The 23,967-nt window shown below is 42.1% G+C and overlaps 2 protein-coding genes across 14 annotated transcripts in view; both read right to left on the minus strand.

Moving 5' to 3' along the window:
- LOC133387765 (FRAS1-related extracellular matrix protein 1-like) overlaps nt 1–23,967 on the minus strand; it is a 197,706-nt gene that overhangs the window by 136,496 nt on the left and 37,243 nt on the right. For 11 of the 13 annotated variants that reach the window (XR_009763554.1, XR_009763555.1, XM_061633224.1 and 8 more), the window contains 4 exons: nt 15,175–15,383; nt 13,604–13,697; nt 11,440–11,692; nt 4,575–4,769 (listed from right to left, as the gene is read on the minus strand). Coding sequence is in view for 11 of the 13 variants with exons in the window: in XM_061633224.1 (XP_061489208.1) it covers nt 4,575–4,769; nt 11,440–11,692; nt 13,604–13,697; nt 15,175–15,383 (751 nt within the window). In the remaining 2 variants the exon portion in view is untranslated. Of the gene's footprint in view, nt 1–2,215; nt 2,448–4,574; nt 4,770–11,439; nt 11,693–13,603; nt 13,698–15,174; nt 15,384–15,849; nt 15,907–23,967 lie in introns of those variants that run through there. The other 2 variants (XM_061633233.1, XM_061633234.1) reach the window with 2 other exon arrangements.
- On the minus strand, nt 9,930–10,508 carry LOC133386468 (keratinocyte-associated protein 3-like; the record flags this gene model as incomplete). The annotated part of the gene is made up of 1 exon (XM_061630128.1): nt 9,930–10,508. A coding segment is annotated over exon 1 (579 nt), but the record flags the coding sequence as incomplete, so codon positions are not given.

Genomic DNA, 23,967 nt, shown 5'->3' on the forward strand with positions numbered 1-23,967 from the left:
TTTAATTTGCTTTTTAAATGACTGAGTTGCAAATAATTACTAAAGAAAGTACAGCTTTGTTTCATTACTAAGCACACTCAAATAACCTACTTTTTAATAACAATAAAAAAAAGAACTACGGAACTGGCGATCAATGGGGCAATGAATAAAGCTATCAATATCATGGTGCTGAATTCCTTCTGCTAAGAGAGAGCCTGCACAGATGGAAGAGAGCCATGCCACCAGTGACGTTGCTCACTCTTCTGCACCAGTTGAACTTTTCCAAGTTCTATCTTTCTATTAGGGCTATGGACCTTCCACTCTCAGTTGTATTGTGCCTTGCCAGTGTGACACTCAGAAAGAAAATACAAAGACATTGCTACATCTTAACCTAGAAGTGCCATTTTTACTGCTGGACAACATGCCATGTGTGCACATATATGTGCACACACACACATATACAAGACCCTAGCTTGACATTCTAGTTAGAGGATCTCAAATGGGAAAGCTTAGGAAATCTGACCAAGATTCTTGAGAGCTAGGTGTGAATTCATTGTCAGGGTATTGTGCTAAGCAGATCATTGTCCATTTGACCTATGTGGGAAAATCATGTCTGTATGTTAGTTCAGAGTGGAAATCACAAACATTTCCCTGTGAATACTATTTTTGCAGAATTACCAGAGACCTGCCACAGTCATAGCTAAATTTGCACTCTCAGTTCAAAAGTCTCATGCATGATAACTCTTTATAAAGTTTGCTTCCTTGTTTGGGGAGACAAGCAAACATTTTGGCGGCAAGAGGAGGTGGTAATATTAATGTAATGCCCAAGTGGAGATTGGATCTTCCAAATACTAATCTGATAATGCACCATTTGATCTAATGTGCAGATTGGGACACCACTATCCATCAGATTTCAAACTGGTACAAATGCTGCAACACAACTCATGGCTCAAACAAGTATTAACATTTGTAAAAATATGTATTTTGAGCGGGAATGTTCACAATATGCATCTAAGTGCATTTTTTCCAGATTTAAAAAATTCACAGAATATGTGATGGACGAACACATGAGTGAACACAAGTGAAAGTGACATGGAACAGAAACAGACTGATTCATCCTTCCCTACTCCGAAAAACCTCAATATTCTAGACATTTAGCTATATTCACTAATAGGCAAAAAAAACCCCTTGTGGTTTAAGAATGTACCTATGGAAATGGACTGCCTTCAAGTCGATTCTTACTTATGGCGACCCTATGAATAGGGTGTTCATGGTAAGTGGTATTCAGAGGTGGTTTACCATTGCCTTCCTCTGAGGCTGAGAGGCAGTGACTGGCCCAAGGTCACCCAGTGATATTTCTATCAAACTTTAAAAAGCAGGGGAATTGGGCAGCTATAGTGAATGCACCAGGGAAGCAGGAGACCTGACCTCCTCTCTGAGATATTGTACTGCCCTACATATTTGTAAAAATGCAAACACAATTTGGGTTGCTCTTTCACAGTCCAGTTTACTTCCTGTGTAGATTGGAAGAATTTGGAAACACGTGCCTCTGAGTGCTTATCATTGACTGTGATGTTAACTTTCTTAAATTAATTAAAAATCAGCCAGACTTTTTAAAACTTTTAGTCTGCAGACGATGTAGGTCAGAGTTTGGGACAAGGTCAGTAATAGGATTACAGGTACTCTGTGAACATGACTGATTTTTAATTAATTTCAACAAGTTATGAGACCACTGACAAAAAAAGTCCAACAGGGGTCTGGATTTTTTCTCTTGTTTTACACTTTGAACTCTTGATTCCCTCTGAGTGTTTTGTGTATAATCATGAAAACGTAGAGGGTTATTAAGCAAGCATTTCTGAGTTCAGGACTATAAGTTTTGTAAGATTTTGTTTTGAAATGAGCTTATGGGAAGCAGCAGAATGGCATGGGGGGTATTTTCAACTGAACATTGTGGAATGCGAAAAATCCATACTGGCTATAGTATACAGCCACTCTTGTGGCTGTATAATTGAATGCAAGCCAAAACAGTTAGATGAATGAAGTATTGTCTTTTAACAGTTGACAATACACCCTCTACCAACAGGAAAAATTGGTTTAGACGCTGCCTGTTTTCAAATGCTACGTATGAGCTAAATAATCCAAGATGGTTAACAACAAATGAAGGCAGCATAACAAAATAGAATATCTCTCTGGTAATTTATTAGCCAGTTTCATGTTTAGATTTCTGACATTTCAAATGGATGGTTAAAGTATTGAAATTTTAGTTACACCTTGTTGCTTTTGGTAGTCCAGAAGATATTCCAGGGCTCCAAACCTGTTTCCGGCAGTAAAATGCTGACCTTAATATTTTGTACTTGGATTTTCAGAGGCAAACCCAATGCCAAACATTTGTTTTTGTACATCTGTGCATAGAAATGGATCCAGATGGAGATCTAGTTATGGATTATGATTCAATGTCCCACACTACCCTGCACAGAAAAATAAATGCACGTCTCACATGGGGGATTAATTAACTATGGGAATTAATTTTGTTCTGTATCATATTTAGATTGTATCAAGAGCAACCCAGACTCATTCCCACTGTGATGATTTTGGGCTACATTTACCCCAATTTCTAAGATTTAGCCAATGCGCCATTGGTGGATTTCAGTTTTAAAAGGGTAAAGTCCCATTTTGGCAGGCAGCAATGCATCTAGTTCCAATAGTTTTGTGGATTCCATTGTCTGTCACTCAGACAACAAGTGGAAACTGGCCAGACCCTAAGGACGCATGGCGTAGAATTTCTATCCACCCAGAAATTACTAAACGAAATGCTTAAAAGTTTGATACTAGGTAAGTATGGTTGTTGCTAACACTTCATTAGCATCAGGACTGAAGGATTTAGATTTTTTTAAAAAAGAGGTGTGCCCAAGACCTCCTCTCTCTTTTGTGTCCTTTCTTGTGGCTGGTTAAATTCAAAGCAGCCTCCTCAGTAGTGGCTTCTCCCCTATGGAACTCCCTTCTAAGAGAGATACAGCTGGTTTCTTCAGTTCAGATTTTTAAATAATTTTTTTAAAAACAACCTCAGACTGTTTTCCTTTGCTTTTAATTGAAAGGGTTTATTGTATAAACTGTTGCTGGGGTTTCTGTGGGTCTTTTATTGAATTTTATTAACTACCTACTTATTGTGATTTAAAGTATATGTTTTAATGCTTGTTTTTTATTAGACCTGTACATTTGTTATTAAGGTAAGCTGCTTTGGAAAGCTTATCATCTTGAAAGACATCCTAGAAACATCTGAAATAAATAAATAAACTGCAAACTGGGTGAATGAGCAAAAAGAAAGAGAGAGAGAATAAGAAGCAAATTAGATTAAATGCTAAATGCAAAGTAAGGCAAAAATCCTAACTTTGTATATATGTGTTGATGATGTGTCTGAAGTGACTGAAACTATCCAGGAAAGAAATCTAGGATGAGAGACCAGCTCACTGAAAATTTATCAGCTCAGTGGGTAAGAGCAATGGCGTTCACCTATGGTGAAGCTGAATTTGGAATACTGTGCATGATTTGGGGGGGGCATCCAATATATATATATCACAACCTGAAAACATGTACAGAAAAGAGAAACCAAAATGATTAGGCAACTGGAGCACATTTATACCATTTATCTGAGCCTTTTAAAAAATGAAAGAAAAAAAGCACAACTAAGAAAGAGGGAGACAACTGGAGAAGTAGATGGGGAGGGAGATTGATTGAGAAGACAATTCAAAAGAAGAAAAGGAGGAATTGTTTCATATAACACACAAGATCCATCAATGTGTTATTCATATGTAAGGCATTATCATGACTATTTGTAGCAGGGTCATGGTCTTAGCCCCAACTTCCTATGTTATGTGCCCTTCCTCAAAGAACCAGACATTCCTCACAGTTTTCTGAAGAGAAAGCCCAATACACAAGCTCCTACTCGCATGCTCATGATCAGGAGACCTGCACAATTGGGGGTGATGCTCTACAAGTGAGTAATACATGAACAGGGCTAGAATTAACTTACTCGATTTACCCCCACAAAACTCTTTAGAAGAGTTAGATTTACCTTCTGTGAATTTGCATATCAATGGCTATAGCCATGACAGAACATGGAGCCACTGCTTGGAGACAGTGTCTCTCTGAATACCAGACTTTAGGAACATGTAATGGGGGAAGGCTGTTGTCTCCATGCCCTGCTTGTGGGCCTATTTGGTATGATAGTAAACAAATACCTAGCAATACCATGTCTCTGTGTGCGCTGCTTGCTTTTTTAAAGTTTTAAATAGCAATTGAAAACTATCTGAGGGTACAAGCTGAGGAGGTCAGTAAAATCTCCTGCTTGACCCAAAGTTCTTTTAAAGTCACTCGTGGCGAATTGCTATGATTTCTGTTCAACTTACTGCACTGTGCATATAAAACACAGGTTGCAATCTGCATTCCACTGAACTAATAACCTTCCCATTGATTTCATGGTTACCCAGTTAAAAATACAATATGCAATCTAAATCACAAAAAGACGAAATCAAGATTTTAATCTTAACACTATGAACAGTATAAATGGTTTAGTACATTTCCATTCAAATACATACCAGTTTGAATGGTTGGCCACTGATTGTTAATGGGCAGCACAGAGATGTTTAAATCATACACTGGTAAATTGGAGTGAAGCAGCACAGGCGGTGGGAAATTTCTATCAGTACAACAGCCATTCGCTATTCCAGCTTCTCCATCTGAGATAATCAAAGTTACACTGTCCATGAAGTATGTATGTCCTATTTCTCCTCCTAGAAAACACATGCGCACACACAAATTAAGGAGCTGTAAAGAAAGTTCCAGAGTTTAAAACAAAGATACAAAGATGAAGTACTGACAATTTTTCTGGCAGATGGTAAGAGATGGTAAGGGATGGGATTTGATTTTAAATATTCATACACAGGAAATAATAATTGTTTTAAGCAGCCTCAACAAATAGTTGGCATAAGTAGTAAAATGTGTTGCCACTATTAATGGCAAAACAGCTGCTAGTTAACATCATACAGATATCTATCATGTAAATAGGTAACACTCTAATAGGTGCACAGTCTACACAGCATACAACACAATTAATGTAAATACAGCCTAGATGCACATAGCAATGCTCTCTTGTAATGCACAATTTAAAATAAATTGTCTTTATGGCAGACATTAAGAACATTAGGAGATGAACAATGAGAAATGTCATTTTGTGTAATATGCTTTTATATACCACAGTGCACACACTATGACACATGCAAAAAAAATCACTATAAAAGTCAGTTCCATGAAGTGTTGGATTTTATCATTTAAGGAGTTAATTTATCTTAACCATCAGTCTTATGTTTTAAAAAAACAAAACAGGTCCAGGAAATGAGAGCACCACCAGGGATCTCATAGAGTACAGTTTCAGAAAACACAAGAGCACACTAAGGAACTTTTATTCATCTGGAGTACTAGGCTGTGTCTCTCAGGATAGAGATACATTATTTAACAGCTTGGAAAGAAAAAAAATCACCAGGCTGAATATTTGTGTAAAAACCGGCTGTGCTTCAAGTTCTTAGGACAAATACAGTTAAGGGGGGGGGGGAGAACATAGCAGACATGTCCCTGTCCTTTTGGCTATGATCATGAGGTGTGAGGAAAGAGGGAAAGGAACACAGAAACTAAAAGAGAGATCAACTGACTGGAGCTCTGTTATTATCCAGGTATGAAAAAAATATTGTGCATGAACTAAAGCTCTGTTCTCTGTCCTGGTTCACACATCACAGTAAGCTAAACTATGGCTTTCTGTGACTGCACAAACATGCTGACTACCAGAGAGGAGTTCACACTCACTTTCCTCTTCCCTGGTTCTTTTAATTCAGCACACCATGGCAGCAGTGGGGGCTGGTGGCTCCAATGTCAGTGGGGCAGTGAATCTGCTCCGGGTTTTAGTCCGAACTTTCAAGGAGCAGTACAAGGTGCTGAAAGTTTAGACTAAAATCCGGAACAGATTCAATGTGCCACTGATACCAAACCACCACCCTCCACTGCATGGTAGCTAAGCCAAGGTGGTTAAGCTGTCTCCTCCTTAAGGTGCGATCTGTAGCCAAGAATAAACCTTGGCTACATATTATGATTAGGGAAGAGAAAGCTTACCCATGATTCCAGGTTCAGATAATATGCTAAGTCAAACCTTGGTTTAGCAGCTGCTGCACACTGACCTTAAATGATGAAGGAGGAGCAAAATGGGTACAAACTCCTCTCTAGGAGTCAGCATATTCACATGGCCACTGTAAGCCATGGTCTGGCTTAGCTTTTCATGAAAATGTAGCCTCTGTAAAAATAAATACATGACAGTGTAGGACATGAGGAAGCAGAGGTGCAAAGTCTGTGCTGATTGCAAACAGGCAAATAAAAAACAAAAACAAATTCTGCTCATTATGCATAGATATATTATTTCGTTTTTGTTGTGCTTTCTGTTGTTTGTTTGTACATGTTTTTGTGATTTTTTACTATGATATATTGTATTTTATCTTGTTTGTTCACCGCCCTGAGAGCTATTCTGCTAAGGGCGGTATATAAATTGAAATAATAAATAAATATACCCACTTCTTGTCTGTGTTTCCCTATATGTATCTACGATGTGTTGATTATCTTGCTAACATTGCTACAAGGCTGAGCTACAAATTCAACAGGGCTGGAAGAAAGAGGGGAAAGAGTTCAAGAGAAGTCAGCAAGATGGGCAAAGACAAAAAGGAAACAATATCCAACTATAGCTCATCTTTATGGAGACAATACTTGCATCACAGAGAGCTGACTTTATAAGAAGGAATTGCACCCATTTTAAAAGAGCTCCAGTGTCCCATTGATTTTGCTGGGAAAGCTTTAAATACATACTTAATTCTTGAAACTAAAATTAATGGGATTTAAAATGCTTATCTCTGGCTAAATTGTGCACATCATATTTTAATAAAAAATCATTCTGTAGCTAAGACATTCAGGCAAGACATTCAAGAAACTATGGCACTTTCATCGGCATGCTCCTTTAGAGTTGCCTGCAGCATAATACGCTGTTTACATCTATAAAATAATCAGTGATCACTAGGAAAAAAATGCTCAAATACTTAAAATCTCAAAACAAAAAAGTAAAAGACAACTGAGAGATAAGTAAATTAATCCCAATGGCACTCAAATCCTGCAGGCAGGGCCGGATTAAGCTGAGGAGGGCCCCTAGGCTGATTGGTGTTTGGGGGGCCCATCCCCATGCTTCACATACCTTTCCATTGTTTTTTGTGGTGTGCGCAGGTTTGTTGATGGCAGAAACGCACATGTGTAGCACGCATGCGTGCCATCAGCCAAGATGGCGGCAGAGGCTTCAGCCCCTTAAGGAAACCTTGGCCACCATCTTTATTGATGGCAAATCTGCGCGCGGCAAAAAACAATGGAAAGGTAGGTAAAGCGGGGGATAGTGGGGGATGGCACTCCATGGATGCTTCCGCGGATCGTGGAAGGAGAGCGGAGGGCCCCCTGTAGCTCCAGGGGCCCTCAGGCCAGTGCCCCATGGGCCCCCAAGAGCTCTGGGCCCCTAGGCTTCAGCCTACTAAGCCTAATGGATAATCTGGCCCTGCCTGCAGAAATAATATGCCTACAATCATGCGGCTAGCCATTGCATTTTTAGAGGTTAATTTTGGGGTAAGATTATATATGTATTATCCTACTAGGGGCTGTGCCTCTGCTCACTTTGTTCACCAACCTATCATGGTAACCTGTCATGGTAACCCATTAGAGCTTCCCCTCCCCACCCCACTAACTCTCTTTTCACCTTCACAACCCCATTTCTGAAGCCCCTTCTCTCTTATATTTTGCAGCCCCACTTTGCACCCATTTTCAATTTCACTCTCATGTTTGTGCTTCCTTCACCCCCTCCTTTTCTGCAATCCTCTCTTGCATGCACAGCACCCACATGGAAACTTCCTGCATCTTGCTCCTCTCACACATTGCAATTACGAAGCACCATTTTCACCTGCCTAATTATGAATCCACCATATTCTTCAGCCCCTTTCCTACCCGTTTTCATCTTCACTTCAATCCCCATGCCTTCGAATCCCTCCTTTTGCACCCCCTTTGCTCCCTATTGTCACCCCCTTTTCTTGCCTCCTCTTCCCTCATTTTCTCAACTTTCACTTTCACAGAGACCATCTGTATTTACATGCTGCCTCCTTCATCTTATTCTACAACCCCCTTTGCACACACACCCAGTTTTCACCTTCATCCTTTTCTCCTCCCTCATTTTTTCAACTCCCTGGTGTACGCAGACCACCTCCATTTCTATGCCTCCTTCCTCTCCTATTCTGCAGCATCTTTTGCACACATACCTCATTTGAAACAATGGGAAGGGTTTGAGTAAAGCAGAGACAGAGGAACACTGAGGGGGAAAGTGTTGGTTTTAAACAATGGGAGAAGTATGAGTACAGCAAGAAGAGATTTGGAAAAGACTCTTGTGCACCCGTGTTAGCTTCTGTATTGTACCTATCTAACTATTTTGCCTTGCTAAACTTAAAAAAATCCCAACCCTCAGTGTTCCTTCTTTCCCAATCTACTCAGACTGTTTCCGCTGTCTTAAACCACCACTTTCCCCCTCTCACTGTCCTTCTCTGTCCACACTGCTTCACCAGGGCAGGAAAGGATCCCAGCATTTTTAGAATAAGCACAGATGTGAAATATAAAGTGATCAACAAGGTGAATAAATAAACGAAACCCAGACCCATCCCAATGAAACTGAAGTGGGAGATTCAGAATGCACAAAAAGAAATACTTCACACAGCACACCGTTAAATTATGATGATCACCAACTTGGACAGCTTTAAAGGGAATTAGAGAAATTTATGAATGATAAGGCTATCAGTGCCTACTATGCCATGACGGATATATATTACCTCCCATCTCAGAGCCAGTATACTTCTGAATAGCAGTTGCTGTGGAAAGTGCTATTGTCTTTATATTCCATTATGGGCTTCACATAAGTATCTGGTTGGTAACTGTGTTGGTACAAGATGCTGGACTAGACTGATCTGATCTGATCTAGCAGGGCTAGATGTTCCCACTATCACCCTCACTTCTTAAACCTTAAGTCTTTTTTAATCTTTCCTTCTCAGAATTGGTGACTTCTGCCCAAATTGGAATTTCTGCCCAATTCCCTCCATCCTTCTGACTCATCCCTTCATATTTGGGCATACCTGTATCCTAAGGAAATCTCTGCACCATTCTACATAAATGACTTTAGAGAAATGGATCAGGTCTGAAGTTACTCCAGCAGGATTGGAAGAACCAGCACTACAGCCGCTTCCACACCTTGTGGGCGCTATGTTAATTCTCTAATGAGCTAGCATAGTATTGGCACTGCACAAAACTGTAGTAAGGTTTTTAAAGGAAAAAAGAGAGGCTCTGCGTTGTGTACCAGATATTGGATGTCCTTTAACCGTATCATCATCATCATCATCATCATCATCATCATCATCATCATCATCATCATCATCATCATCATCATCATCATCATCATCATCATCATCATCATCAACAACAACAACAACAACAACAACAACATTTGTATTCCGTCCCATAGCCGAAGCTCTCTGGGTGGTTTACAACAATTAAAAACATTAAAAACAAATATACAAATATACAAATTTAAAAACACTTAAAAAAAAACAATTTGGGGGAGATTTCTGCCTGGCCAGCTCTGCACCTTGAACACAAGCCCATCTGTCCATCCAAGAACATGAAGGACAGTCTAGCAGCAAAAGTGGGTAGCTCTCTTCCCTCCACCCTCGAAGGCAGCACTCTTCCTTGTCCATTTCAACCAGAAGCTGGTGGTGAGGCTCCCCTTCATGGCCTTCCTCTGCAGCCACCTCCTGCAGGACCACTTTGTAGGAGGCTGAAGAGGGGCCAATTCCACAGACGGAGAGGGAGGCTGTGCAACACCAGGCAGACAAACTGGCTTCCACTGCTGCCATCAACAAGGAAGGAAGCCAGAGGACCAGTGCTGTGTCATAGATGTGGGCAGTGTCAAAAGGGCACTCGTTTGTTATCACAGTGCGGGCATCAGCTGGAAGGGCAGAACTGTTGCAACCAGTAAAGAGATGCTGGCCACCATTGACAACAGTGAGGGAGATGGCAAATGCCAGCCCCACGCAGCAGGCTCCTGAGATCAGGACATTTGCCAGGGAGATAACAACCAGGATCCAAGGCAGGCAACGGTGGGAGAAGCTCCGGGACACCAGGATTACCAGGATGCCAGCAGCAACGCTCAAGAGCCCAGAAGCCACCGCAAAGACATTAGCCACGGTGTACTCCAAGGTGATGGTGTGCACAGGCTGGGCCACGTGGCACAGGAGGGAGCCGTGGATGATGGCCCCCAGCACCAAGGTCGAGTGGCCCAGGACCACCAGCGAGATGCCGCTGCGAGCTAGCCGCTGGGCTCTGTAGCCCGCCTCTGCAGGGCAGATGTTTCTAAATCTACAAAACATTTGCTAAAGGAGCAACATAAACTAGAATTATAAGAACTGGAAGGAATCTTGGAGGTCAAGTAGCCCAGCTCCAGCTTATTTCAGGATTTGCAAGCAAGGTCTTGGAATACAGCTCTTACTGTCAGGACATTTCTCCAAATATTTAGCCCAAATATGCTTCCCTACAATTTCTACCCACTGGTTTTGGTCCTGCACTCTAGAGAAGGAAAGAGAAAGAACAAGTCTGTTTGATCTTTTCTATGACAGCCTTTCAAATCTCTGAAGACCATTATCATGTCTCCTTTTAATATATCGACTCTTCACCATGCTAAACATACACAACTCTTTCCACCGTTCCCCCTACAACTTGGTGTCCAGACCCCTCACCATCCTGGATGCCCACTTCTGGACATGCTCCAGTTGGCCATTGTCCTTAAAATGTGGCATCCAGAACAGTTCTATAGATGTCGTCTGACTAGTGCAGAATCTAACGAAGCAATTACTTCCTATGATCCAGATTAAATTAGATTAAATTAGCTTTTTTAAGCAGCCACATTCCCAGAAAGCTATTTACTGGCAAGCTGCTCCATCTTTATCTTGTTTCATATGTAGGCGAACTAGCGTTTGTTGAAATAGGAATGGTCAGCTGAGCGTTCTCTGACAGCAAGATGGTGGTGGAAAAAAAGAGGAAGGTTACATGGGAGGTGAGGGAGAGAGGCAAAAGAGCAAAGGAAACAACTGAGGTTTTCTGTATAAGTTCTCATGGGAAACAAAATTGTACCATTGAACATTACTGAAAACACAATGTGGAAAGCCCTTCAATACAAACGAATAACAGTAATAAAACTCAAAGCAAAGAATAATCCACCAAAGGTATTTATTAAGGAATTAGTAAAGTATACCCTTTGATATTCCTTAATAAGTGCATGGGCACCCGTTAAAAATTAGTTACCAGTGTGCACATAGGAGATGGATCCTTGGGTAATGTCACGTTGAGAGAACCTATCTACCACAAAGTCATCCTTTTGAATCATGCCATGCGTTGGAGCCCTGGCAATCATGTAAGTGAGTCTGGAGTCATCGCTGTCAGCATCTGTTGCATACAGGTATTCAGCAGTGATGATGACTCGCTCTCCTTCCAGGCATTCCAGATTTGATTTTAATCCAGGCTGCAGCTCTGGTGGCTCATCATTAACCGGTATGATCTTGAAGGAATGAAAAAGAAAAGATATTCATGGCTGGAAGGCAGGCCAGGAGACTGGGGGTATGTCTTGAATCAGTGCCCTCAGTTAATGTGGCATATCTGTAAATTCCATACTTGAGTCTTGCAAAACTGCAATCTGTCAGAAATTTGGAATGTTGGCCAATTGGTTCACAACCCTCAGTAGTTCTTTGATTAACACCAATATTTTATTGTGAACAGTCAAGTCTCTTCCATGCCAATGGTAGCATGGAAACAAACAAAACATTTTATTAGCAACAGTTAAATTCTGGGGTTTTTTGAAGTAATGGTAGTTGGGGGGGGACCCACAGTTCCCCACATTTGTAAATAGTGAGGAGCTGCAGTTTGCCTTCAAGTGAAAGTAGAAGCTTCCTCACTCCTTTCAAGCATGAGAGAAGAGGAGAGGGTAGGAGGAGCACACATAACCAAGATGATAAGACTCTTTACCCTAGTTCAAGTGGTCTTCCACTGTTATCTGTACCATAGCATTATCAATTAGGGCTGTGCCAAAATTCTTCACAGAGGAAATGGGTAAAATGTTTCACAAAAACTTGCTGATATTTTTCACACATCATTTGCAGCCATTTCTTTGATCTGCAACTCCAGCATCATTTAAAACAAAACAAACAAAAAAGAGCAGGCTTTTTCTTGAGATGATTACAGCCAAACAAGGATCATATATACGATGTAATGGCATCACATGAATGCAGCCCATCATTGCAAATTACAATAAGCATGGCAGCTACATCACATGCTGAGCATGACAAGTAATATTCCATATAACCTTCCATCATTTGTGCCCTAACCAATAAATGCCCTGTAATTTACCCCTGAAAATCATTCAAAATGTAATACAGGTGAGGTTCACACAGAATTCCGTCTAAATTGAAGTTGGAGGCAAATTAAAGATGAATGCTCAGACAAGTTTTCTAATAATTTTGACAATTTTTTTTAAAGTTTCAATAAGATTTCCTAGGTCTCTGTTGTTATTTACAAAAGAACTAGCAACACGCCTAACAAAGCATGTGGGCAATATGTTTAGCCAAACAAAGAGAGAACCTGGCAGTAAAAGCACAATGTTCCAGAGGCCAAAATTCTGGAAAGTGATTGGTGCCCAGCTGTCATTTGAACCCCACCATAAGGACCAAACTGTACAGGAACATCTACTCACAGTCCATTGGTCTTCAATTTCTTAACAGTTTTCTTCCTCCATGAAAGAGCCTTCTATTTTTTTGCCTCATTCTCAGGAGACTTAACAATTTCTGTGCATGTGGAGTTTGCTGCCAACTGGCCTACTTGCCTGCCAGCACCTTCTAGACACAGATCCACATGCTAAATATGGAGCACACATAGCATAGCCCAACCTGGCCCTGGTAGGGTTTTTACCTACAGTGTAAATAAGTGTGTGATTTGCAGGGACTAGATATGTTATGCACATGTATCTGAGCACTCCAAAGAACTTACCCAAATTACATAAACACTACATCCTATGGAGTTCCACCAGGATAAAACCTCCAAACATCTGGGATTCAGAACAGAGTGGAGGTGGAGATGGAGGAAGCATGGACTGGAGAAGATTTCAGCTCATCTCTCCCCATTATAATGCATCTTCAATTGCTCCCTGTCCACTTCCATTCTTCCACTTTATATATTTGGCAGCAGATCTGATTTTAATACATGGGTCTACTAGCCTGGCTCTTACTTGGTAATCTAGAGCTATCACAAAAATATTTCACCCAAGTATAAGACCTAATCTAAATAGAGATCTTTGTGGGAATGTAAGGGGAAGATTAATGAAAATTAAAAACCCACTTAGCAAAGCTGAAGAAGCCACTATGTGATTAATACCTTCCAATTATACTTTGGTAAAGTTTATCACTGAGTTTGTTATTACCTGTACTCTTAATGTTCCATCTGCAGTGTTAAATCCATCTGTTGCTGAAAATATAATTCTGTCTTCAAGGGTTTCTGAACTGTCATGCTGATACCTTATAAACATAATTACAGAGAAGTTGGCCATCCATTCATTATACTTTGGAACAAGCAAGCTGGTCAAGAATAAGGGCCATCAACTTCCATATTTACAGCTCATAGCCTTAACATACTTGGATCTTGGCCACAACTCCTCTTGAAAGAATCTGCTCAGTTCTAGCAGGATTCTGCGATACTAAATGAGCTCCCTCAGCTGGTGATATGGCAATGACCACAATGCATTTTTTGTAGAGACGTCAGACAGAGATAAGCATTGCCTCTACCACAGCAGGGAGCCTCAGGCCCAGGGGCCAAATGTGGCCCTACGGATCTCTCTGTCTCACCCTCAGAACTGTTGCTAAGCCACACTCCTTACCCAGGCCACACCCCTCACTGGCCCTGCTTTGCATCCCCTTGAGTGTTTTTGCCTGCCTGGAATGCACCCTTGAACTCTTTACAATGCCTCTTGCTTGCCTGGATGGAGAATGGAGGGGAGTAGCTATCCTACTATACAAAGGTAATATTTACATTCATTGCTCCAACCACTTTTGCCTCTGGTCCTCCAGTCCCTGGAAAATTGCCCAGAAGAGAATTGGTCTGAAAAGGGTTTTTTATCCCTGTTTTACACTGACCACCAGCAGCTTTTCAGGATTTCAGACAAGGGGCATTTCCAGTCTTACCTGAAGATGCAGTGGAATTGAACCTGGGGCCTTCTGCATACAAAGCAGATGCTCTTCCATTGAGCTACAGCCCTTTCCTTATTTGATTTGATCACTGAATACTAGATCAATGGCATTCAAACTGTGTTCAACCTTGGGATTCCTTGGAAATTTATTAAGGCTTCCTCATTGAGAATATCACTAACAGCAGGTAAGCTTCCCTTGAAAAATCCCCTATATTCAAGAGAAGTTCTGACAATGTTATCTAAGAGTGGGGAACTTTTTCTGGCTGACAGGCTGGATCCTTCTTTCCCCATTCCTGCAGGGCCAAATATGATAGATGTGTGGAGCCACCCACTGCTAATCAATCACCTGATATCATTATGTCACTTGAAAGCCCTTTTGCAAGCACCTTGCATTGCTCTTTAAACCTCCTGTTTTCAGAGGTTCAAGGCGCCGTGCTGGGATGGAGAAGCAGTTTTTATCAAAATTGCTGCTATGATGGAAAGTTTCCACTTCCATTGTAAGGGCAGTTTCAATGGAAACTGCACCCATTTGGAGCTCACTTTAAGCTCCTTATTGTTCCTTTGAAGCCCCAGCCTTACCTGCCCCATATGATGTCATGTATGACATCATGTAGTGTAAGTGAACATGGTTCACCCAAAACAGCTTCGTAGACCAAATGGGGAAACTTGGAGGGCCAAGATTGGTCCATAAGCTAGAGTTTCCCCATTCCTGCTAAAATACTTTTAAAAGCACACTAAAGAAGAGTGGCTCCTATTACTGTCTTGAGTCATTATGTGTAACACATTTTTAAAGAAGAGATTAAAATTACCTAATGTTGGAAGATTGTAAATCCAAAAGGGTAAATTTATCTCCCTCCAGCATAACAAATCCATGTAGTTCAATGTGTCCATGGGAAGGTGATTTCTTCAATTCAATTTGGATATCACTGTTCTTTGTGTCCAAGTCTGTGACCATTAGATGCTCTCCAGTGACGAATAAACTGTCACCTTCCTCTATTTTTAGATGGCTGGTGAATATCTAAAACAATCATAAGCTCACAAAATGCACTGAAGTACTCTAAGAAACAGCATGGCAATATACATGGAATACAGCATCTAACAATGTATCTACACAAAGAGCATATGGAGCTTTCCTGTGTTGTTAGACAATTGATCTATCTAACCTAGTGCTGCCAGAGCCTACTATAGCTGGCAGTGACTTTCTAGGGACCTGGGTCTTAAAGGACTTCTGGGTCATCTCTAGCCATGCTGTTAGAAATCCTTTTCACTGGAGATGCTGTGAAATGAACCCAAGCAGTTACGCATCAAAGCCTATGCTCTATTAATGAGCTATGTACCTTCCCCAAATGTTGAGTTATGCATAGGAATATCAAGGCAAACATATCTGGTGAAAGGATGAGCAAAGCCACCACAAAACACCTGTGTTTTGCTGTGTTGATTTTACCATGAATTCAATCCTTACTACGGATGGACGAATCTGTCAGTTTTGCTTTCTCATTTTTCCAGTTGTAAGCTCAATTCACCGCATGAGTTTGCAATTCCTGAAAAATTGTCAGCATTTTAGTGTGCATTTCTGCTAATATACACATTTTGTATGCTGTTTTACTTAATATAATATTTTGCAGGCAATTTTCCTAATATAACACACCTCTGTGCATTATTTTAAATATATGCATTTTCCAGCACACTTCCACCTAATATACACATTTTTGTACACATTTTTAATTGGAGAACTGTGCTGCAGAATTCAGAGATGTGAGAATTTCAAGTGATAGCTGTGTTTTGGATCATGCATTGATTCAGAAAGTGCAGATTCTGTCGGCTGGTTCACATCAAATTTGAACCAAACCAAACTTTCTCCCGTCCCTTATCCTTACCCTAAACCCTCTTCAGAAAGTAAGCTCAGAAAGGATTGAGTAACTGAATAACAAGTACTCTTCAAGATGGCTTTCGGGCTTATCATTTGTGTCTAACAAATCAATGAATCCATGTCTTGGATCTTTATAGCATTTACTTGAGCCAGCTGGCAAGTCTAACAATTATCTTCAGCATGTAGCTGGAAAACCTGCACTGAAAAGGATGCTAGCCCTCTCAGGAGGGCAATCGTTTTAGGAAAGGCATTTAGCACTAGCAGGTGAGACATAATATGTCTGACCTTGACTCATTAATCAAACAGCAGGTAGAAGGAAACCATGTAAGATGCACTTGTTTTCATCATGCTGCTCATGAAATATTCTCACAGAGCAATCCCATATATTGATAATGTAAAATACAGGCTGGTCCTCTTTCTCTTGGCCTCCAACACAAAAGGAAATAAGATTTCCTTTGTCTTTACTTTTTCCAGAAGATTTGGCATTTCTCAATCCTTACATTATCATCTCCTTACCAGGTACTGACACAGCAAGAAGGCAAAAGAAAGCCATAGGCTACCCACTGAGGTACAGAAAAATTACGGAGAAAGGTGCCTTCTCCTTAAAAGAAGGAAAGATTACTACCTCCCAGGAATTATGAGAAAAGAAAATAAGCAAAGATTAGCTGCTCTAAAATAAGCTTTTCTATTTCATATGAAATACTCTCTTTCCATCTGGTGGTTTTTGATGTCTAAAAACTTATGGATTTGGGGAAATAGGTTTACCTACAATAATGAGCAATTCTTGCAACTGAAGGCTAAGAGGGCACAGGTAGAAGGATGACTTTGACAAAATCAGCTCATAGAATGACTCCAGAAGTACTCGAAAAATTTACAGGGTGTTTTTTTAAGAGAGAGAGAGAGAGAGAGAGAGAGAAGAAAAGGGGGGGAAAGGAGAAATTGAATATACTATTTTCCATTTGAACACACTCTTAACTATTATTTGGGGAATAGCATCAATAATTTAACACCATAAATCTTTCTACTTGCTACAGCTACCTGAAGAAATCACAGCACATAACCCAATGAACTTTGTTCCTTTCTGTGTTTATGTATTTCCAAATGAATTATCTGTGAATAGAGAGAGCCAATAATTCAGTGATAGTACCATGAGGGCATGGTGGCCAAGGAATGAAAATGGGACAAACATATTGCAGAGTCTGTATGTGAGGCCTATTTTAAAGAAACACTTTGAATTTAGAATTACATTGGCTTCTGCGTGGATGTTAATCTTTGGTCTCATTTTTTTCACTATCAGAGGAATAACAGCTTGTTCCAAGGGACAGTGTGTGTACTAGAATGCTGATAATTGAAATCTGCAGTCCAAAAGGGGTTTTCGCTCAAAACAATTTTGATAGACCAAAACCACAAAGGTCTCTAATTCTATGAAACAAGTTTTTAAAAGTTAGGGTGGTAGCCAATGTTAATTTTACTTAGAGTAGACCTGTAGAAATTAATGAATCTGACTTAACTTAGGTCCATTAATTTTGATGGGCCTATTCTGAGCAGCATTTAGTTGAATACAACACTTAAAATTATTATATTCTATAGTAATTATTTCTATAGTTATTAACTCTTTAATTGTATTCATTTATTCATGAACATTAATATAGTCTTTTTCTTATAATGTGTATATGTATAGTAATCCTTTGCTCTTTTTAGGGATTTATGTATGTCTATAAAGCCACCTCTGAATACCATTTACCATGAAAACCCTATTCATAGGGTTGCCATAAATTGGGATCGATCTGAAGGCAGTCCATTTCCATTTTCATAAAATGAAGCTAATAAATAATTGTTATGTGTGTGTTTTTTAAAAAATGAAAAATTTAACAAAGAATTTGTTGTGAACTATGAGGTTGCCTGAATTTAGTTTCTCTGCTAAGGAGAAGTGGAATGTAAATTCAGCAACTCCACACAAGTGCAGTATTAAACTGGAGACTGAATTTAGCAGTTTGAGATTCTGAATCTTCATGTTAAAAATCCCAGGTTTCTTACAGCAGTGGTAATAATATTTAAGGTGCCAAAGGTGGGAAGTGGCATCCAGAAAAATTGATGAAGTCAGGCCCATTTCAATTCAAAATGGAATGAGCCTTTCTGAACCTTTTCTAAAGATTCACAAAAAGCATGGACTTTTCCAGAAAAGTCTTCAAAGCTCAACAAGATCCAGCCTTGGGGAGATTGCCCATTGTTGTCAGTACCAGCTTCCCTTTTCCCATACTGTAGGGGGAGAGGGGCAATGACTACTCAGAATCTGCCCTAAGCTCTTCTCTAACGTTCTCCACTTTTTGTTGTTGATAGCATCAATCTGCTATTGGGGTCCAACAGACCCCTTTAAAGTCCTAGATGGAAATAAATATGATTGATTTTAAAATGACTCCAGTTTAACGGAGAGAGAGAAAAATAGGTTTTATTGGTATCACATTCCCAAAACATATTTTAGCACAAAAGCAAGTGAGGAACATTAGATCCCTCATTGTTAACTTAAATCCCTCACTGTGCTATCAGGAAATCCTGGAGAAGACAAAAACAATACAGAGGAGATGCCAAGGTGAAATACTGGGCTAGTACTAAATAATGGAAGGGGTCAATGTAATGCAATAGTCTAAGAGGATTTTTTCCTTCAAAAGAACTTTACAGATAAGAAGTCAGTGTTGCAAGTTAGTACTATCAGCAGTGGACAGTGTGGTTGGGATGTACCATTCCCCTGGCCTCCATCTGTTTGGATTGCTGCAGAATACTGGGACAGGAAGGGACACAGCCAGCTGCAAGGCTGGTATGGTGCAAATGCACTGGTAGAGCCAATCCAGTGCTTCTGCTGGCACATTTGCACTGTGTCGACCATGCCATCACAACGCCCCTTCCTCTCTCCTTCCCAGTATGCTCCTGCGACTCAGATGGGCAGAGGTCAGGTGAGCAGCTCAGCCCCACCATGCTGTCCACTGCTGAACACTATATGAGTGTTAATTCATTTGTCAAGATAAAGCCAACTTGGACCAGAATTAAAATGCAGTCTTTTTTTTTTTTTGTATAGTGGAATGTATAGAGTTTTCCCTACTCTAGTTTGAGAGGTTGCTGGGGATAGAATGGACCCCGGTTAGGTTAGGCTTTTGGTAGTTGCACTTTCCCATTCATTACAACAAGACTCTATGAAATGAGTAAGTTAAACAATAAAGTATGAAAGGGGAAGGGTAAACAAAGTACCACATGACAGAGACCTTCCAATTCTTGAGGAGTACATATGATGTGGTTAAGGTTTGCTGATCAAAGCAACCCAATTACTTTCCATCTCTCTCTACAACAGCCTTCCGCATTCCGGTGCCCTTCAGATGTTTTGGGCTACAAATCCCATGAGCCCCAACTGCTCAGATGTTGCTTTCCCTCCTTCTCTTCCTTTCCTCTCCCTCCCCACTGCTGCAAAACTTGGTACATTCAAGAACATGTAAGCAAAGGGAGTAAAGAGATCCAGTGCCTGCAAGGGAAGAGGACCATCACCGCCCAGGGAGGGAGAGCCATCTGCCTGCTTTGCTGCTGCTGCTGCTTGGCCAACATCTCTGCTCTCTCCTTCTTGGGCTCCTGCTCTGCACGTGGGCACCTCGCAGGACCAGGCTCCAGGTACTCAGCCAGCTGTGCCTGATACTGTTCCACCTGTCCCTTCTCTGGAGGGGATATATAAGCCGGCTGGCTGAGGGGGCTTGGGAGATCCAGTGCCTGCAAGGGAGGAGGACCATCACCGCCCAGGGAGGGAGAGCCATCTGCCTGCTTTGCTGCTGCTGCTTGGCCAACATCTCTGCTCTCTCCTTCTTGGGCTCCTGCTCTGCACGTGGGCACCTTGCAGGACCAGGCTCCAGGTACTCAGCCAGCTGTGCCTGATACTGTTCCACCTGTCCCTTCTCTGGAGGGGATATATAAGCCGGCTGGCTGAGGGGGCTTGGGAGACCCATAGCCTGCTGTCCATCGCTTTTGGGGCCCTATTACATCAGCTGCTACGGACTGCCGGTTGCTGAAGCCCCTCGGATGCTGCTGTGCTGTCTGAATGTATGAGTGGGTTGTATGAGTGAGTGTGTGATTGTGTGTATATGCCATGAGTTTTATTATTTATTTTATTTTTATTATGTGCCTGGGTGAGAGGACAGTGTTGTGGGAGCGTGGACCAAAGGGGGCCCCTATTAGTGTAGTGACGGGTAATGGGAGGTATGGCGCTGTGAGTAGGACATGCCAGTTAAGGGGAACTCGCCCCAGACAACTGGTGGCTGTGACGTGTTCCGGTCCTCCCCACACCCACAGGATTGCTGGTAGTTCTATCAGCCAACCCTCGGATCTCCAGTTGCTGCTTTTCAATGCCAGATCAGTAAATAATAAAACCTCCCTCATCCATGACCTAATTGTGGATGAGGCGGCTGATCTGGCATGTATTACTGAGACCTGGGTGAGCGATCTGGGAGGTATTAATCTCTCCCAGTTGTGCCCACCTGGGTATTCGGTTCAGCATCTGGGTAGATCCGAGGGTCGGGGAGGGGGAATCGCTGTGGTCTATAGAAGTTCCATCCCTCTTGTTAGGCACCCTATCCAGGTGGCTAATGGTCTAGAGTGTCTACACATAACGTTGGGTCAGCGAGACAGACTGGGAATACTGTTGGTGTACCGTCCACCCTGCTGCCCAACAGCCTCCCTAACTGAGCTGACAGAGGTGGTCTTGGATCTATTGTTGCGTTCCCCCAAACTTTTGGTATCGGGGGATCTCAACATTTATGCTGAGGCCGCTTTATCTGGAGCAGCTCAGGACTTCATGACCTCCATGACAGCCATGGGGCTGTCTCAATTTGCTACTGGCCCTACGCATGTGTTGGGGCACACTCTGGACTTGATTTTTGCCTCTGGATTAGGGGATGGTGATCTGAGAGTGAGGAATTTTACATCTATTCCTTTGTCATGGTCAGATCACCGCCTATTAAGGTTTAGACTCACATTGTCTTCTCCCCTCTGCAAGGGTGGAGGACCAATTAAGATGGTCCGTCCCCGGAGACTAATGAATCCTGAGGGTTTTCTGATGGCTCTAGGGAATTTTCCGGCTGATAGAATTGACGGTCCTGTCGAAACCCTGGCCACGCTGTGGAATACAGAAATGGCCCGGGCAGTTGACACGATCGCCCCGGTGCGCCCTCTCCATTGCAGAGCTCAATTGGCAACCTGGTTTACCCCGGAGCTAAGAGTGATGAAGCAAGAAAGGAGATGGCTTGAGTGCAAATGGAGGCGAACTCCCGATGGCTGTAATCATGCACTTGTGAGGGTCTCTACCAAACTCTATGTGAAGGCAGTGAGAGCAGCAAAGAAGCAATACTTTGCTGTCTCTATTCAGTCATCTCTTAACCGCCCAGCGGAACTTTATAAAGTTGTCCGGGGACTTTTACACTCTGGTCCCCAGGACGCAATAACACCATCAATTGCCCGCTGTAATGAGTTTGCGCGACACTTTCGTGATAAGATCATGAACATCCGCCGGGACCTTGACTCCATTATTGTAGCAGTTGATCCTAATGAGGTGTCCAGAGCACAGTCTTGTCCTGTTTTACTGGATGAGTTTCAGTTGGTACAGCTCGAGGATGTGGACAAGGTGCTTGGACAGGTGCGGGCGACCACTTCTGCTCTGGATCCTTGCCCCTCATGGCTAATAAAAGCTAGCAGGAATGGAACAGCCGGCTGGGCCAAGGAGGTGATTAATGCCTCTTTACGAGAGGGAGTGGTCCCACCCTGCCTGAAACAGGCGGTGGTGAGACCGCTCCTAAAAAAACCCTCCTTGGACCCTGATAATTTGGACAACTATAGGCCGGTAGCAAATGTTCCATTCCTGGGCAAGGTCCTAGAGCGTGTGGTCGCTCGCCAACTCCAGGCTCTCTTGGATGAAACTGATTATCTGGACCCATTTCAATCGGGCTTTCGGCCGGGGTTTGGTACAGAAACGGCCTTGGTCGCCCTGTATGATGACCTCTGTCGGGAGAAAGACAGAGGGAGTGTAACTCTGTTGGTTCTCCTTGATCTCTCAGCGGCGTTTGATACCATCGACCATGGTATCCTTCTGGAGCGACTTACGGATTTAGGAGTGGGAGGCACTGCTTGGCGGTGGCTCTGCTCCTATCTCGGGAATCGTCTCCAGAAGGTGATGCTGGGGGAACATTACTCGAGTCCCTGGGTACTCCAATATGGAGTCCCGCAGGGTTCAGTTCTGTCCCCCATGCTTTTTAATATCTATATGAAGCCGCTGGGTGAGGTCATCAGGAGTTTTGGAGTGCGTTTCCAGCAATATGCTGATGATACGCAGCTCTACTACTCCTTTTCATCTTCGTCAGGTGAGGCTGTTGATGTACTAGACCGCTGCCTGGCCGCGATAATGGGCTGGATGAGAGCTAATAAACTGAAACTCAATCCTAACAAGACTGAGATGCTGTTGGTGGGAGGGCCCTCTGCCCAGATGGTTGACGTTCGACCTGCCCTAGATGGGGTTACACTCCCCCTAAAGGAGCAGGTATGTAGTTTGGGGGTCTTATTAGATCCTCTCGTCACTTGAGGCTCAGGTAGCCTCGGTGGCACGGAATGCATTCTACCAGCTTCGGCTGGTAGCCCAACTATGACCCTATCTGGACAGGGAGAATCTCGCCTCAGTTATCCATGCTATGGTAACCTCTAGATTGGACTACTGTAATGCACTCTACGTGGGGCTACCTGTGAAGACGGTTCGGAAACTTCAGCTAGTGCAAAATGCTGCGGCCAGAGTTCTCACTGGGACAAAGAAATTTGACCATATAACACCTGTCCTGGCGCAGCTGCGCTGGCTACCGATATGTTTCCGGGCCAGATTCAAAGTGTTGGTTCTTACCTATAAAGCCCTAAACGGCATCGGACCGCAATACCTGGTGGAATGCCTCTCTCGCTATGTACCTACCCGTTCACTACGCTCGACGTCGAAGGCCCTTCTCCGGGTCCCAACTCATAAAGAGGCCCGGAGATCAACAACTAGATCTAGGGCCTTCTCGGTGGTGGCCCCCGAACTATGGAATGCCCTCCCAGACGAGATACGCCTGGCGCCTTCTTTGTTATCTTTTCGGCGCCAGGTAAAAACCTACCTTTTCGCCCAGGCTTTTTAAACATTTTAAATTTAATTTTAAACCTAATATGGATTTTAATTTATAAACTCAATGGCAATTCTATTTCGGATTTTTATCATGTTTAATGTTTTTATAATTGTATTATATTTTTCACACTTGCTCATATTTTAATTGTGATTTTATTTGTTGTACACCGCCCTGAGAGCTTTCTGCTATAGGGCGGTCTAGAAATGTAATTAAATAAATAAATAAAATAAATAAATAAACTGGAAGAAGAGAGGATTTGGACCAAGTGATTGTGAGCCAAAGTAAAATTCAGATGTAGGGCTGGGCTCACACACGCACCACTTAATCATTAGCATTTCTATGCAGGGTACATAAAAGCTGAGCAACTTCCAAAGTCTGCCATTTCTAGAATTCTCCACATCGCTACTGTTCAGCACCTTGCTTCATCCATGGAAGCAGAATAAGTAATGCAAACCAACCAACTGTACATTCATTTCATTTACAGCACAATCCTATTTTTGTCTACTCAGAAGTAAATTCCATTTCAATGGGATTTACTTCAGGTTATTTATTTATTCTCTATA

This window comes from Rhineura floridana, chromosome 6, assembly GCF_030035675.1.
Source record: "Rhineura floridana isolate rRhiFlo1 chromosome 6, rRhiFlo1.hap2, whole genome shotgun sequence".
Lineage (NCBI taxonomy): Eukaryota > Metazoa > Chordata > Lepidosauria > Squamata > Rhineuridae > Rhineura > Rhineura floridana.